The following is a 16,787-nucleotide window of genomic DNA, read 5'->3' on the forward strand; positions in this document are numbered from 1 at the left end:
GTCATCCCCAGGGTCTCCCCAAATGCCGTCACCTCCACCCCACCTTTAATGTCCTCACCATCATCACCACCTCCGTCACCATGACTACCCCCACTGCCATTGATAAGACCACCCACTCACTTCACCCTGGTTCCCACCTTCCTCCCCCCTCCAGCAGGTCACAAAACCCACCGGATTGTCTTTCCTACAGCAGCTCTTCTCTGTTCTCCAGGAGACGCAGGACTCCCTCCCCCTTCACTCCCAGCGAGCACGTGCGAGTTGGGGTGGGTACCTCACGGCTCCAGCCAGAAGCTGTTTCATGGGCACAGTGGACGTCACTCTAACCCAGCTGCCTGGAGGAGGCCATATCTCTGAGGCTGGATGTTTTAAATTTTAAATTGCTTATTGAGCATCTGTTCTGGGCGTACCCTGGCAAGAGCAATCCCCAGAACTAGAAAAATAAATGCTTTTAGAAACTTCAGTATATTTTGCCATCTAGGAATTAGCAGTTTGGTTGGAGAGATGCTGAGAAGCAGTGAATTTATGAGTAAGAGAAAGACCAATGGTGACCGAGGGTCAGTCACTGGGCCACACGGAGGCTTTAGGAGGACAGGCACTGCCCAGGGCTGGAAGGAGGGGCTCCTGTCCAGAGGAGCTGGCCCCCAGCAGGCTCCCTGCAGGGCGCTCGGGCTGTGGGCAGTGGCCTACCATCCTTGGCGTCTTTCCCCAGTGGTTTCACTGTTTCCAGCCCTTAAAGATGAAAGGAGGGTCCCCATTTAGGTCTCATGGTTTCTTGCTTCTTCCCTTGGTCCACAGGTTATCATCATCTGCCTGGTCGTTCTGGATGCCCTCCTGGTGCTCGCCGAGCTCGTTCTGGACCTAAAGATCATCCAGCCTGACAAGAATAACTATGCCGCCAGGGTAGTGTGTCCGCAGCCCTTTAATGTGGTTCACTCTGTGGGTGGGCAGGGTGGGGCAGCACCTGCCTTGGAGTAACCAGGCCTATTTGAGGGTAGTTTGATTGGGTGCTTTCAGTCAAAGAGCAGAGAAAATGTCTTCCTTTCCCAATTATAGATACGAATTTACTACAAGCAGGAAACCTCCTCAAGTCACTTGATGGCTTGAACCTTGAGCTATCCTAGACCACTGAGCTGGAGTTTGTCACTGATTATCAAACCAGGAGCATGATTCCTTCCCATCCCCCAGAGGAAGACGAGCTGTTTTTCCTCCTGTCAACATTCTGATGTGGTCCCTGTGCTGGAGCCATTTGGGGGGGATGTGCCCACCATTTATTCCCTGATTCACAGTTCCTGCCTGAGCCCGTCCCAGACATTCACCCAAAGGGCAGTGGACACACTGAAAATGCATTGTGCGGCCCATCACCAGTAACTGGGGAGAAGGCCAGGGGCTTAAAAGCATCTCCCCACACCCTTTGAAAAAAATTCAGTGGACAATGCAAAAATGTCTTTTCAAATGGTAAAAGAGCAGGCAGAAAATATTAAACCTCCTTCCTACTCGTGGCCCCTTTCACCACGGCAGCCGTTAACGTTTTCTTCTGTGCCAACCCAAGTCCTCCCATAGATGATTATCTTTCCTCTCCCTGTTGTTTAATAGAATCAGTAATATACCTCCTATACTCACTGTCTTGTGCCTTTTTCTTTACTTTTTATTATGAAAAGTGGCAAATATACATTTTGCTGTATTTGCTTTCTTTATATATATATATATGTATCCACAAACACACCCCACACCCATCTATTTTTGTCTGACCATTCAAAAGTAAGTTAGACATCACGGCACTTCGCCCCTAAACACTAAATATCCAAACTGTCCCAAATTTGGTCACTGTGAGCCTCTTCGAGCTGACTGCTCTGTCCTCTTGACATGACTCCATAGCCTTTGAGCGTTTCCTTGTTTTCTGGCCCTGGATGATGTCCCAGCTCATTCGTACTTTCCCTGCCCCAGAATGGAAAAGGTTACTTTAGTGAAGGCTAGTATTTATAAATCAAGATCTGGGAACTCTCTTCACTTACCATCTTACCATCATTTCTAGTCGATACATACGGATCAGCCTTGGTCTTTTGAACAATTGCGTAATGCTCCATGTGGAGATACCATAATGCATTTAACAAGTGCCCTAGTCTAGTGGACGTTTCTGTTGTTCTCCAAACAATGTAGAAAATCTTTTGTTCTGCAAATGATGTTGCAGTAAATATCCTTACTGTCTTTGTGCACGCGTGAGCTTTGCAGAGCCAAAGGGCATGGCGGATGTTTTCAACTGCCATTGCCCCATTGCCCTTCAGAGAGCAACGTGTGTGCTGTTCTCAGCCACAGTCCGGCCCGAGAACAGCGCCTGGTGCTGGCAGGAATTTGCGATTGGTCAAATGAATGGATTCTCTCGGTGACTGGGCAGGGGCATTCAAGGCCAGCTCGTCCGTGTGACCTGCCCCAGCCCATGACAGCCTGAGTCTACTCTGTATCTCCTTGTCCCCTTCAGGTGTTCCACTACATGAGCATTGCCATCTTGACCTTTTTTATGATGGAGATTTTCTTTAAAATATTTGTCTTCCGCTTGGAGTTCTTTCACCACAAGTTTGAAATCCTGGACGCCATCGTCGTGGTGGTTTCCTTCATCCTCGACGTTGTCCTCCTTTTCCGGGAGCATGAGTTTGAGGCTCTAGGGCTGCTGATTCTGCTCCGCCTGTGGCGGGTGGCCCGGATCATCAACGGTATGTCCCCTGCGCTCCTGGGCTGGGGGGGGGCGGGGGATGGGACAGTGGGTGGAGCCTGGAAGGGGCGCAGAGGCCCTGGTCCTCCTCCTCTTGGCAACCAAGAGAAACATGGTCTGATTTGGTGTCCCACCGTCACCTCTGTGGCTACAAATTGACACCAGGACGTGTTCTCTGAGAGGAAGTGCCTTTCTCCTTCAGACTCTCATTTCTATGATTACTGAAAGATGGTTATGGCAAGGGTTAGACTAATCCCTGATCAATCCCTGCCAGCTTGGTTCCCAAAGCACCTTTGTTTTTCATTTGGTGTTTCCTGGAGAGTGTTCTACCAAACCCCATCCCACCTTGGGAGGGGCACCTTCGGAAGGGGAGCAAGGAAGCTGAGAAATGCTGTACACTAGACTCTGCCCCCTTTGAGAAAGTCACAACACGAGTTAGCATGATGAAGGCTCTGAGAACTGTAATTGTTTTCCAAGTTGACCAGTTCAACACTTTGGGAGGAAATAACACGTATGAGCGTGCTGTAGACTCTGGCTCTGGAGGACACACTTGGGGAAATACTGCTTTACCGTATTTCAGGTACAGATCCTCTTCCTCACACACTCTCTGTTGGTGCAGGGAGCCTCCATGTCAGAGAAGCCATTTGTGCTGTGGTTTTATGTGGACCTAGTGACTGGTTAGCGGTTCAGCCATCAGCGAACTAGTCAGAGTTGATCAAATGCCTGTCCTCAGACTTGCCGCATCAGAATCACCCTCGACACTTTAAGGGGAGAGTCTGGTGTGGAGCCCAGAGGGAGGTGTCCGTCTGTGAAGCACTCCCAGGTGACTGGGTGTCCAGCAGGGTTGGGAATCCCTAGACTAGTGCCCAACACGACGGGCTGTGGGTCGCTGTCAGGAGACTGACTGAGCGACAGTGCAGCCTGTTGGAAGCAGGCCCATCCCCTGCTGTGGCCGCCTGCTGTGGTGCCACCTGGCCGGGGAAAGGGCTGTGAGAGCGGCTCTGTCGGGCATGTGGGCTTTGGGGGCGGCCAGTTCAGACCTAGTGATTAAAGTAAAGCCTATTAAGAACCTTCATTTGGGTTCTGTCAAAGGAAATAATGGAAGCTTTTCAGATAATATTTTAGATGCTTATGTCGATTTTTTCATCTAATCTAACAGAAAAATACTCTCTGCAAAGGTTATGTGAGGTAGATAGACCATGACTGATTATAAATGACTCATGAAGCAGTTACTACCCAGTACTCTTACATCACACTGTTGTGAGATTTGTTCATTTTCTTTGTCTAAATGGCAGCGAGGCATATGACTGGCTATTGCCCGTTATTACACTGCTATCAAATTTAGTAGCGTGACTGAAGCAACACAAGGCTAAACCGGATTCAGTGAGACAACCAGGAACACTGTGGACCAGAGGCGGCTACTCCCAGGCCTTGTGGGCGCCACACGTGTGGGGGAAGGTCCAGACTCTGTCACTCACACTTGGAAAGGGGCAGAGCAGCCCTACTGCAGCCCAGTCTTTGAGGCCGTGTCTGCAGTGTGGTGTGGGCATTTGGGAGCCCCCCCCCCAGCCCCCAAGCCAAGATGCAGGTCATTGTCTGACAACTGGCCACAGCTCTGGAGGCAGAAAGTTGGCAAAGTGACAGTCCCAACCCCAAGCTTGAGCATTTCCAGGCTTGCACTTAGTGCCTTTTGAACAACTGCTGCTAAGTAGCAAGACTGTTGTGAACTGCCCCCTACTAAGGAGCTTAACCTTCATCTGGTCAGTGATTATTTTTAAGGATTTCTCACACCAGAAAAGCCAAAGAAGTATTTCATAGCTGGGTACTGAGTAGCTCAGAAATGAAAACTCTGACCCTCCTAGTTCTGATGCCTTTAAGCCATGATGACTGTTTTACTTGTCACCACTCTTCCCAGTTATACATTTGTAAGGAATACAGTTTTTTTCCCAAGGGGCTAAATTAGAGACCAGTATCATGGAGACCCTCGCAATTATTTTTCAGGGATAATTATCTCGGTTAAGACACGTTCTGAACGGCAGCTACTAAGGTTAAAACAGATAAATATACAACTGGCCACCAAGATCCAACACCTTGAATTCAGCTGCTCTGAGAAGGTAAGAAGGTGTCTGGGAAAACGCCCTCTGTGAACACAGATCGTTCCCTCCCTCCAGCACTGAGCTTCTCCAGGCCAGGCCTCTGCTCACTCAGTGCCCTTAGCCTGGAGCCCACTTCCCTCGGTCAGGCCTTCCTTGTCCTTTTGGATTCAGTTTAGGCGTTGCCTCCTTCCCTGCAGCTTTGCCAGGTCTCTCTCCTCACTGCCATCGCTGCTGGGCCCCGGCTGACTGATTGCATGAGGAGTATGGCTTTCATTCAGCTCTGCTTCCCTGTGCGTGTCTGCGGCTCACTGTGTGACTGCCACATCCCTGGTGAGGCTCAGAAGGTAAATTCAGTTATTTGTCTGCTTTTTGTAATAACAGGAACAAGAAATTGAAAGACTTAACAAGCTATTGAGACAGCATGGACTTCTTGGTGAGGTGAACTAGAGGCATACCTGCTCCACCCACCCCAAAGGGAAGACCTGCCTCACGGGCTTGTGACGAGGAAGACAGCCGCCCCTCCTGGGGCCACGTTGGGGAGAGGTTTGCTTTGATGGCTTTGTCTCACTGCTGCCAGCTCGGATTCTGGGGGACACAGTCTTTCAGAGGCTCTATTTCTTCCTTGGTGTGACTGAGAATGTCCCATCCCATTCCCACCCCACACTGTTTAACAAATGTATCATAAACTATATTTTTCTCATGCTGAACACTTGACTCTTGCTTGAAAATGAACAAGCTGGACAATTACTAGCTGTATATAAAACTTAATCTCATCAAATGTACAGTTTTCACAGTTCACACGTATATTAAGGAACCAGTGCATCCTTTCATATGACCACTCTGAAAGACAAAAGAGAAAAAAGAGAGCTACCTTAGCTATCAGCACATTCTAGAAAAATATTTTCTATTTCCAAGCTGTTCTAAAGAGCTAATCACAATGTCCCCCAAGGGGCTTGTTCTCAAGTACCCAGCCCCTCCTCTGCGTCCTCCAACTTTTAGCTGGCTCCACCCAGTTCTGCACCCTGACAACATTTTTCTCAATTACTGTACAATTAATGTATAAAATAAACTCTCTCCTTCCCGCAGGCCCTCCTACTGTATTCTTTCTAGGTTCAACTGCTTGGAATCACTCTGTGGCATCCTATACCGGCCCACTAGCTGGAGAGCAAGCTAGCTTCAGTGCCTGGTACAGAAGTAGCAATTAGACCCAAGACTCCACTGTAATTAACGTGACATTTGGGGGAAGATCCCCTCGTGAGGCCTTGTACTCTACTTGCATGATTTTATACCACTTGCTATTTTTGTACTCATTTTAACGGGACCTGAAAAGCCTGAACTAAAAATAATATTTTAGTATATGTGCTGCCGAAGCGAGCACTAAAAATAATATTTTAAAAAATAACTCACATTAAAGCAGGGGATGAATAAACTGGATAAACCCTCAACGCCTGCACTACTTCAAGGTCTGTTCTCTTTACGTTCTTCCCAAAGGTGCAACTTGGCTCCCGCATATGACCTATGTACTGAGAGTACTGGAAATGGCCAAGCCAGACCCCTTCTAAAGTCAAAGCAAGTAGAATGAAATTCCCAAAGGGAGAAAAGAGAGGAGGGAAGTGAGTGGAGAGGGGAAGTGTGTCGGTCTGGGGGCAACCTCAAGGGTTATACGTATAATAAAGTGGGATGTCTCCAAGGAGCCCTGGGCCCCACACGCGCTTGATTAGGCAGGTGTGGTGTAGTTTCCCTATTTAATGACTTACGTCAAACAAATGGGAAGAAGAAATTAAAGGGCAGCCTAGCATTGATGGTTGGGCGAGCTCTGAAGCCTGCCTCTGCAGGTGCAGACACATCCACAAAAGTAACCGCAGTGGAAATAAGAATTGTCCTTTTATTTCCTGAGTTGGTCTGTAATAAAAAAAAATCAGAGTGATGCAAGCCCTACCCTCCAGTGTATTCACCAGGATAACAAAGATGGGACAGCTTTCATTTCCTTCCTCACCCAACCACTGTTGGTTCATGAATCTGGTAGGTACGTGGAGGGCTAATCAGCCATTAACTCAGAGGAGAGATACAATTTTCACTCAGGTTGTCCTAACACATCGATGTCATTCACAACTCAAGACAAGAGTTTTAAAAGATCAAGTCTAAACAAGAATGTTAATGTGAATAAAACCCCTGTGTTCAGGGGAGTTTTTTCTCCAAATAAAAGATAATGACTGCTAAATTGTTTTAAGAATCCAGATTGTTTAAATTTTAATTATCTTTTTTACAAAATAAATTTCACCTATCACAGTTTTGTCTGGACTCGTGTCTTAAGCTATACCTTTAAAATTAGGCCTACCTCAGGAAACGAGGATGAAATCAGATTTGCAGTTACATTGACGATTTTAGCCTGTGGGTTCAATAAGGATCCGTATTTAGTCCACTTCACTTCTATAGCCAACGCCACTGGGAGCTGGCAAGAATCCTGCCAAACAAAATGCCATTAATCAATTTGAGTATTAAACAACCTCAAGTCAAACTTAATCTGCAGTTCAGAGTTTTAATTACAAAATGTTTCACATATTACAAAATGTTCTGAACAAGAGGATGAATAGACTCTAGAAAAGCACATATTTTAAAGTACTCAATGCTCCAAAAATATTTTAACACCTAAAGCATAATTTTTCCATCCCTTCCCATCTCTAAAGAGGCCAGCATTACCTGGAAGCTGTGGTAACCCCAATACCCAACTGTGGAACCTCCAGGGCCTTAACAGCTCTAACTGCACCTGCCTGTTTACATCTACCTCAGAGATACTTCAGGAGCGAAGTTGGCACGGGGGGAGGGGGGGAGAGGGAGAACGGTATTATTAACAGACAGAAATTAAACCTGACTGCATATCATGTTAAAATGCACTTAGAGGAAATTTAAGTGCTTCCTTGTCACTTATCTGATTTCATCAGTTGGCAATTAAGATGCTACATGGGGGTATACAGGCGGCATCTTAAGCTGTCACAGATGTTAACTCTCCCTCTGCACCGAGAGCACTGGTGCCACAATGAAGCTGCCCGAGTTCAGGCTAGACACTGGGACCTGGGCCTGAGGCCTCTGCCCAGGACCCCTGTTTGCTCAGCCCCAAGGGGAAAATGGGCAAGGGGGCCTTCCAGACCTCTTTCCTGCCTTTACAGTCTCATCAATTGGCAAATGTAATAATGTTGAAGCTGCCCAACGGGGAGATGGAGTTCCACTGGAGTATTCTACTTTTGTGTGTGAAATTTTTCCACAATAAAAAGTTTAAAAAAATACATCTCTTTAGGGCATGAAAAGCTAGCAGGCCTGCTAAATTTGGTGCCTGCCAAAAAGGCACAGGTGGAATTCCTTGGCTTAAAACTGCCTTTTAAGAAATTTGCAAGCTGAAAAATCCTTGAGAATATCCTGTTATTAGGAAAAGATGCAACACGCAGCTGGTATCAACTGAGCTTAGCAGATGCTCTCGTGCTGGCTATGCCTAGAAGGCTGGTACAAAACCCGTTCCAGGCCCTCTGAGCTCCCTGACCAGCACAGACCCCAGCAGTGCTAGTGTCTGCACTGCTGCCCCTCTCCCCTCAACCTATGTCTTCCCTTCTGAGGGATAAGTAATAACTGGATGTCTTAACCATCTCTGAGAAACTAGAAGCAATTTGCCTGGTTCACTGAGGCAGCAGAGCTGAGCCAAGACTTAGGTGAACAGCAGGGACTGAGTAACCACGGGTCCCTGCTGGGGACTCGGTGGGGAGGGCAGGATCGGAGCTAGTCCTCACCCCCATTATCCCCACGCTATAAATGTGCTAAGCAGGTAATGAGAGGCCTGAAGAAACTGTGACAAGAAAAAGCCGGGCAATTAAAGGATAAGATGGGGAGCACGCCTGCGGTGACGGGGGCTGGCCCACACTCTGACTGCTGAGACAAAAGAAAAAGGTGGGCAGAAGAACCGCACGTGATCCAGAACCTATTTGGAGGACGTCAACTTCCATTAAACTCTTCTGGGAACTTTAGAATTGAAAGCTCTGACATGTGAACTGCTTTTATAGACCAGGGAACAACAGATGGGACAGCTGTGCAGACGGAAGTCTTGTTGAAACAGTTCTGACATTTACCTATCATATCACGATGCCTAGAGAAGGCCTTACATAACACCAACAAGGAATAGGATGGTGACTGGTAGTGGTTTCCATTTATGGAGTGACCACTAGGCACCATGAATGTTACCTCATTTAACTCTCAACAAGTCCATGAGGTCAGTAATATAGCTATCAGATGAGGAAACAGAGGCTCAAACCTGTAAAACCACTGGCCAAAGGCGACAATGCTAACTAGGGGCAAAATCAGTGTTCAAGATCCAGGCTCATCTAACGACAAAGCCCAAGCTCCTACCCAGAGCCCCCCACCGCCAGCTCCCCCACTGCCTCTACCTCCCCACAGTGAGGGGCAGGTGCACGTTGGAGAGACCACTAGCATGTGGCCTTCAACTTCTCACCCTTTACCTTCATGTGGGACGTCTGGCTGATGAAGTGGACGGGTACCCAGTCCAGCACATCCTGGGCCTGGGAATTTCCAAAAGGGGCCACATAATCTGGGAAGCCCTGGCCCTTCAGCAGGCTCTCCACCTTCTGCGCTACCAGCCTACACGCGATAGCTTTGGTCAGTCTTTTGGGAAAGGAAACAAGGTCAACCGAATGAGGTGATTGTTCAGACCTGCAGTTTTTTGTGTTTTTTTTAAAATAAGTGTCAGGGTCATATTTTATTTTGACATTTCTCTGGTACACAAAAAAGTACTAAAAAATGAGAGACAAGGTATTAGCCTTTATGTTACAACTGCGAAATGCATCACTTTAATACAGTGTTAGTACCCATAACATCTCTGATTATAGAATATCGTACCTGCAGTTTTTACAGCCCTCAACAACACGCATATTCTCTCTAGTTTCTTTTCTCACTCTCTAAAAGGGGATTTTTTGAAGTGAAAGTGTCTCTCACTTTGTGAAATCTTGGTTGGCCAGGGAGATGAATCCAAAACAATGTTTCCCAAACTGTATTCCATGGAGAGGCTCTGTACAAGAAGGGTTCCATGGCCAAAAATTTGGGAACTATTGCATACCCATGTCCCCCCTGAAGTACACTGGTGTACTGAAGACTCTGAGAAGTGCTTACTTAGTAAGGAATCATGTTTTTAACTTTAATTTGGTGTTTCCCAAACATACTGGACCACAGACTTACCCCTACTGACATGTTATGGAAATGTATCCCATGGAACCCTCTTTGAGAAATGCTAGTCTAAAGCAATCAGAATGATGTAAATGGTGAATATTGGTCTAACCAAAATAATGATGTAGATACCCTGGGGAGACATAAGGATGGGAAGTGAGCGGGTGGTGGGGTAGGGGATCGAAGGAGAAAGAGCCAAATCTTCATCCTCCACAGTGGGAGCTCAATAAATAAAAAAAGTCATAATAAAATAGATAAGCAACAAGGGCCTATTGTATAGCAAAGGGAACTATGTTCAATTGCTGTAATAACCTATAACGGAAAAGAATCTGAATCTGAAAAGAATATAACTGAATCACTTTGCTGTACACCTGAAATTATAAATCAACTATACTTGAATAAAAAATTAAAATTAAAAATAAATAAGTCATAAAACCAAAAAAATCAAGAAGTAGCATTACGTTGGGTTATTTAAATATTTGGGGGTAAATTTCCAAAAAATCAGCTGTAAGAGTTGCAAGTGATTGTCTCTGGGATGGGGGAAATGAAGGTAAGAACTGCTGTCTTTAGAACAAGCCATGAAGAGCTGTTTGACATTTTACATTATGTTTGATAATAAAAAGATAAATTAAAAACAGATCACATTCAGGCTGCCTCTCATTAGGTTTGTTGTGCTGAGTACATTAAAATTCAGAAATAAAGGAAGGACTTTCAGAGAACATATTTTTGCTATGAACTCAAGAGCTATGCCACCTTAGAAACAAAACATACGAAGCCTTGAGATTTTTACTCTGCCATATTTGATAAGCGCAAGGGTTGTAACACTTTCCTTTGAATCATGACAAATGGTTTACGGTTATGAGAATTAAAATTAGAAAACCAAAACTACAACATTGTAAGTTACTGTTACTGTTGCTACTACCCACTAATAATAATGCTAATGAGCCTGTCAGCTGATGCAGAGTTCTGATTAAAATGCAAAGGGTAAGAATGCTTTGTTTTCTGATCAACACAAATGGGCTCCAACAGAAGCAAGTTACTCTCTTACCTGAGTTTACAGCCAGATTGCATGTTGTAACCAAATAATACTGGGGTCCGGATCCCCGCTATTGCTAAGCAGTCTTGCTCAGCTGTGCTACGAAGAAGAGTAAGTTGTCCGTATCTGTTCGTGGTCTGCATAATCCCAGACATTCACAGAAGGTTAAGGGAGTTGCCCAGTACTAAAGCAGCTGATTCTTAAGAGATGGTGTCATATGAGTCACATAGGAGAGACCCAAATATCCCTTTCTCTAGGTCTTGGGAATTTTGACAGTTATTTCCCAGAAGAAGGCAAAAAATAGTTATAACTGTTTTCCTTGATTAGGAGATCCTCAGGAGAAAACTTCTCAGAAACAGGCCCTTCAAAATTAACTCCAAATTTTCAAAATCACTCAATTTGTTTAAGAGTCTCTGTTTAAGTATAAAATTAAATACCTCTAAATGTCTGTCAAGCTTTCTGTCTTAAGATTTTCACTGTAAGACACTGACACTCTCCTGCGCTGTACTGCTCCACCCTGTCAGGCTCCACACAGCCCTACCTGCTGTGCAGGCAGAGGCACCCACAGGAAGCTCTGGCGAGAGTCCAGCCCTCAGGACTCTCAGCAATAAGAAGTGCAGCCCACACACATGGACAGGGAAATCAAGCTTCTCTATGGTGCCAAAAGGATATCCCTTCTGAGGCTGAAATCCAGCAGCTAACGGGAGTCCCACAACATAACCAGGGTTTCCACTGAGAGGAACTGGCTTTGTATTTTGCTGAAAGACAATGCAGAAATGCCCCAAGTAATTCTCTTTTTTTTTTTTTTTTTTTTTTTTGCGGTACGCGGGCCTCTCACTGTTGTGGCCTCTCCCGTTGCGGAGCACAAGCTCCGGACGCGCAGGCTCAGCGGCCATGGCTCACGGGCCCAGCCGCTCCACGGCACGTGGGATCCTCCCGGACCGGGGCACGAACCCGTGTCCCCTGCATCGGCAGGCGGACTCTCAACCACTGCGCCACCAGGGAAGCCCAGTAATTCTCATTTTAATAAGGAAATGGCAGAGAGAAAATGAAATGGTTTTCATAATGTGGGATTACCAACCAATAAAAGAATCTCTCTCCCTACTCAGAACTATAAATATATCTGCTGAGTGTAGGAGTACATCATGCTGTAAAAGAACAAGCTCACATGGAAGAGCATCTTATTCCCAAATGGAAAAGATACAAGGACTCTGGCTTGATTTCATTACAAGCTCCACAGGATACATGCAAGTCCTTTGTTCCATACAAATGGTTAGAAGTGGTAATACTTCTAATTTGATTTTTTTTTCCCCACTAAGTCATGATTTCTTTATACTTGGCAATTACATACTTATACAAAACTGATCAAACTTACCTGAATAAAATAAATTTCAAACTTTTGTTGGAATGGAACCATCGCACTGCTAACCGCTCCCAGAAGAACAAAGACATCAGCTTTTATTATCTCACCTGCATTTGTATACGTGAGGATATACTTCACCTAAAAAACAAAATGATACTTCAAATACACCTGTTTCCAATAAATTTCTGTAGCTGTATTAATAACTCAGATAAAAAAACATGTATCTAGGAGGCAAATCCTTTCCCACTTCTCCACGTGTTAAAGCTTTTCTCTCCTGTCCAATCGGATCATGGGAAGTGTTATCTCAGCATCAGCCCCAGCTGACAGACAGGGGCATCTAAGCCTTTCTGTGCCCAATTACATAAGTTCCAAATCAGCTGGTCTGAGCAGAATGTAATCAGCCTATCTGTGCAGATAAATGTGCTAAAACAACAGCAGCAGGACTTCCCTGGTGGTTCAGTGATTAAGACTCTGCACTCCCAATGCAGGGGCCCAGGTTTGATCCCTGGTCAGGGAATTACATCCTGCATGCCGCAACTAAAGGAGCCCGCATGCTGCAACTAAAAGATCCTGCATGCCACAACTAAAAGATCCCACATGCCACAATGAAGATCCTGTGTGCCGCAACTAAGACCCAGCGCAGCCAAATAAATAAATATTAAAAAAAAAAAACATGGGGCTTCCCTGGTGGCACAGTGGTTGAGAATCTGCCTACCAATGCAGGGGACACGGGTTCGAGCCCTGATCTGGGAGGATCCCACATGCCGTGGAGCAACTAGGCCCATGAGCCACAACTACTGAGCCTGCACGTCTGGAGCCTGTGCTCCGCAACAAGAGAGGCCGCGATAGTGAGAGGCCCGCGCACCACGATGAAGAGTGGCCCCCGCTTGCCACAACTAGAGAAAGCACTTGCACAGAAACAAAGACCCAACACAGCAAAAATAAATAAATTAATAAACTCCTACTCCCAACATCTAAAAAAAACCAAACAAACAAACACAACAGCAGCAACAACAAATTTTGACGTATCCTTGTAAGTTACTAGGTTTGTGGAGAAAAATTACACGATTATTTCAGAGACAAAGAAGCGACCTCTGATGAGATAGGATAAAGGGAAGTAGGAGGCCAAGACAAGAAAAGTGATACCATCGGATGGCCAGAGCCCCCTTTGGAGGGTGTCCAGTTACCCCTCAGCACCACGCAGCTTGAGTCGCCCACAAACAGAGCAAACTTTCAAAGCCAAATTGGGCGCCTACCTCAAGGATGATGTTAGTGCAGATTTTATCATGCCCAGCCTCGACAAGAACCAGCGGCCTCAATACATCAGTGTCAGTGTCTTCCAGTCGGGTTAGTGTTTTATTTAGAGATTGAATGATGATGGACTGAACAGTGATAGGGACCTGCAAAGTAAAGTCCTGGATTATTAAAGACACACCACAACAGAGGTGAATGGGTTAAAATAACGAAAAACTTGAAACACACCTCCACAGATACACTGCCAAGAAGGGAAAAGCGTGCTATAGAACAATATGCATACTAGAATTCCACACTTGCAAAAACACAGATATTTATATGTAAACACATGAATACATTCACAAAGAAAATATCTGAGAAGGATATACTCAAAATGTTAAGTGATTGCCTCTGGAAACATATTCACACAAAAACGTGTACACAAATGTTCACAGCAGCATTCTTAATAGCCCAAAACTGAAAATAACCCAGTTGTCATTCATCAACTGATGAATGGATAAATAAAATGTGGTCTATCCATACAAAAGAATATCATAAATAAAAAGAATCATCTATAAAAAGGAAAGAAGCACTAACACATGCTACAACATAGATGAATCCTGAAAACACTGTGCCAAATGAAAGAAGCCAGACACAAAGGACCACGTACTACATGATCCCATCTATAGGAAATGTCCAGAATAGGCAAATCCATAGAGACAGAAAGTAGATTAGCGGTTGCCAGGGGCTGGGGGAGAAGGTTGGGGTAGAATGAAGGGTGACTGCTAATGAGCACAGGGTTTCTTTTTGGGGTGGTGAGAATGTTCTGGAATTAGATGTTGGTGATGATTGCATAACCTTGTGAATATACCAAAAACCACTGAATTGTACACTTTAAAATGGTAAGTTTTATAGTACGTGAATTATATCCCAAACACACACACACACACACACACACACACACACATACACACAAACTCCCATCACACCATCAAATGCACACACACTCTCACCTCCAAACCACAGCTCCTACTGATAAACACACTCACTGTATACACGCACGTGCACATTCTTCACACAATCCCAGGGTCCATCCTCCTAAAGCCCCACAACCTCTCTGAATATATGCTTGACCCAGTTTACACACAACTTCTACACACACCCTTACACACGCACACAATGGGTGGTAGGATCATGGGTAAGAAAAACAGAGACAAACAAATTTTTAAAGCAAAATCAGGAAGCCCTGGTTAGACCAATGCTATTAAAGGACATTTTTCACTTATGGCCATTGCCAGCAGAGTGACAAAGCACCAAGCAATCCTTTAAATGGCTCAAACCTCTAGATATTTTGGCCTCTTTGTACCATGAGACAAGTCTGATGTTTGCTCTAAATGCCTGCTCTTAGAAAGCACTGTTTAGGAAGGAATCTAATTTATATCTAGTTGTTCATATTGCTCTGAACTTTGCCCTCAACCATGTACTACGTTGTTTATAATTCAAAATTATTAAGTATTTAAGCTGTAATTTTATAGATAAACAAGGAGTTCTTATATACTGCTCCCATGACCATGAAGACCGGCAACTATCCTTGTAAGTCAAACCTCTAATATAAGAACGTGACGTGGTTCAGAAGCAAAGACTAGATGTCATGTGATGGAGTCGCAGGAGGGCAACACCAGTCACCACAACATCCTCTGCATAACAAGTCGCACCACTGGGTTTAAGAGTTACGCAGGGGGCTTCCCTGGTGGCGCAGTGGTTGAGAGTCCGCCTGCCGATGCAGGGGACATGGGTTCGTGCCCCGGTCCGGGAAGATTCCCACATGCCGTGGAGCGGCTGGGCCTGTGAGCCATGGCCGCTGAGCCTGCGCGTCCGGAGCCTGTGCTCCGCAACGGGAGAGGCCACAACAGTGAGAGGCCCTCATACCGTAAAAAAAAAAAAAAAAAAAAAAAGAGTTATGCAGGGAGTCCCATGCTACCGGTTAATTAGCTCTTAAGCAAGTCATCAAAAGATAACCCTGGATTCCTTTATCTGAACATGCCCTGATTCAGCAATGATACTGTGTTCTAAGAAAGTGCACACTGTTCCATATCCTCTGATGGAGCCATTCCCATGGTGTGTGGGTGTGGCTGGCAGAAACGGAAGGGTTCAGTTGGCTTTGTAAAGACTGATGGATGAGTGTAAGTGGCAAGAGCTGCACTAGTATATCACCATCCACTGGACCAGACACAAGAATGAAAATGGTACGGCTCTTCTGGTTTCCTGAATGTCCTATTCAATCATATCCCATTCCCAAACTACCCACTGGCAAAGAAGTAAAGCATACTTAACAATGAAACTACAGGGCCATGACAATCTTTCACTGATGGTTCAATAGATATTGACAATAATTCCAAGCAATCACAATGGGCTTCCATTAATGGGGAGACTGGATCCGATTTTTATATTCCTCATCCTCTAACAGACCTTGGAAGCTGCATTTTAAAAGAATTTAAACACATCCCTGATATTAGTTGATATCCTTCGGAGCACAAGCTTTGGTGTCACACAGATCTGAGTTGGAAGTCGCAGTCTGCCACTTCCTGACTGTGTGGCCATAGGACGCAAAGAGAGAACGTGTGTGAAACTTCCAAACTCAGGGCTTGGCACACAGTAGAGCTAGTCCAATGTCACGGTTAAGAATAAGGTCTCTGGAGCCAGACAGCTTGGTTTCTTGTCCCAGCTCTGCCTCTTCCCCACTGTGTAGCCTTGGGCAAGCTAAGTCATCTCTTTGTGACTCACATGCCAGAGTGCCAACAACAGGACCTACCTCCTAGAACCACTGGGACAACTAAAGGACTGCAGACACACATACACTTGGAACAGTGCCTGGCACATAGTACGTGCCTTTGAGTAACGTCCTATTATCCCTCACAATAGGTCCTCCCTTCTTGATTGAATCAATCCTTAGTCATTCATTCAATTAACACATAACCCACTGAGTGCCCAGTACCTACTAGGCACCATCTTAGTACCAACACTATATGGCGTACAGGGCAGTTGTCCCCACAGACAGTTCAAGCTTTGAATGCTATAATAAAGGCACTTTTTAGTGGCTGGAAGTATTTGAGAGCTAGTCTATTATAT

The 16,787-nt window shown here is 45.3% G+C and overlaps 2 protein-coding genes across 14 annotated transcripts in view; one reads left to right on the forward strand and one right to left on the reverse strand.

The window, feature by feature from the left end:
• HVCN1 (hydrogen voltage gated channel 1) overlaps positions 1-5,510 on the forward strand; it is a 29,436-nt gene extending 23,926 nt beyond the window's left edge. For all 8 annotated transcript variants that reach the window (XM_067700875.1, XM_067700869.1, XM_067700868.1 and 5 more), the window contains 4 exons: positions 796-900; positions 2,477-2,708; positions 4,709-4,821; positions 5,185-5,510. In XM_067700875.1, the coding sequence (XP_067556976.1) occupies positions 796-900; positions 2,477-2,708; positions 4,709-4,821; positions 5,185-5,250 (516 nt within the window). In that variant the 3' untranslated portion in view covers positions 5,251-5,510. The remainder of the gene's footprint in view (positions 1-795; positions 901-2,476; positions 2,709-4,708; positions 4,822-5,184) is intronic.
• The window catches only part of TCTN1 (tectonic family member 1), a 29,395-nt gene continuing 17,822 nt past the window's right edge, over positions 5,215-16,787 (reverse strand). Inside the window, exons 8-15 of one of the 6 annotated variants that reach the window (XM_067700862.1) lie at positions 13,682-13,825; positions 12,438-12,563; positions 11,735-11,820; positions 11,075-11,215; positions 9,306-9,468; positions 7,142-7,267; positions 6,561-6,705; positions 5,215-5,643 (exon numbers count right to left, since the gene is read on the reverse strand). In XM_067700862.1, the coding sequence (XP_067556963.1) occupies positions 6,562-6,705; positions 7,142-7,267; positions 9,306-9,468; positions 11,075-11,215; positions 11,735-11,820; positions 12,438-12,563; positions 13,682-13,825 (930 nt within the window). In that variant the 3' untranslated portion in view covers positions 5,215-5,643; position 6,561. The remainder of the gene's footprint in view (positions 5,644-6,560; positions 6,706-7,141; positions 7,268-9,305; positions 9,469-11,074; positions 11,216-11,734; positions 11,821-12,437; positions 12,564-13,681; positions 13,826-16,787) is intronic. The other 5 variants (XM_067700863.1, XM_067700866.1, XM_067700865.1 and 2 more) reach the window with 5 other exon arrangements.

The sequence above is a fragment of the Pseudorca crassidens genome, chromosome 12, assembly GCF_039906515.1.
Source record: "Pseudorca crassidens isolate mPseCra1 chromosome 12, mPseCra1.hap1, whole genome shotgun sequence".
NCBI classification, from domain to species: Eukaryota; Metazoa; Chordata; class Mammalia; order Artiodactyla; family Delphinidae; genus Pseudorca; species Pseudorca crassidens.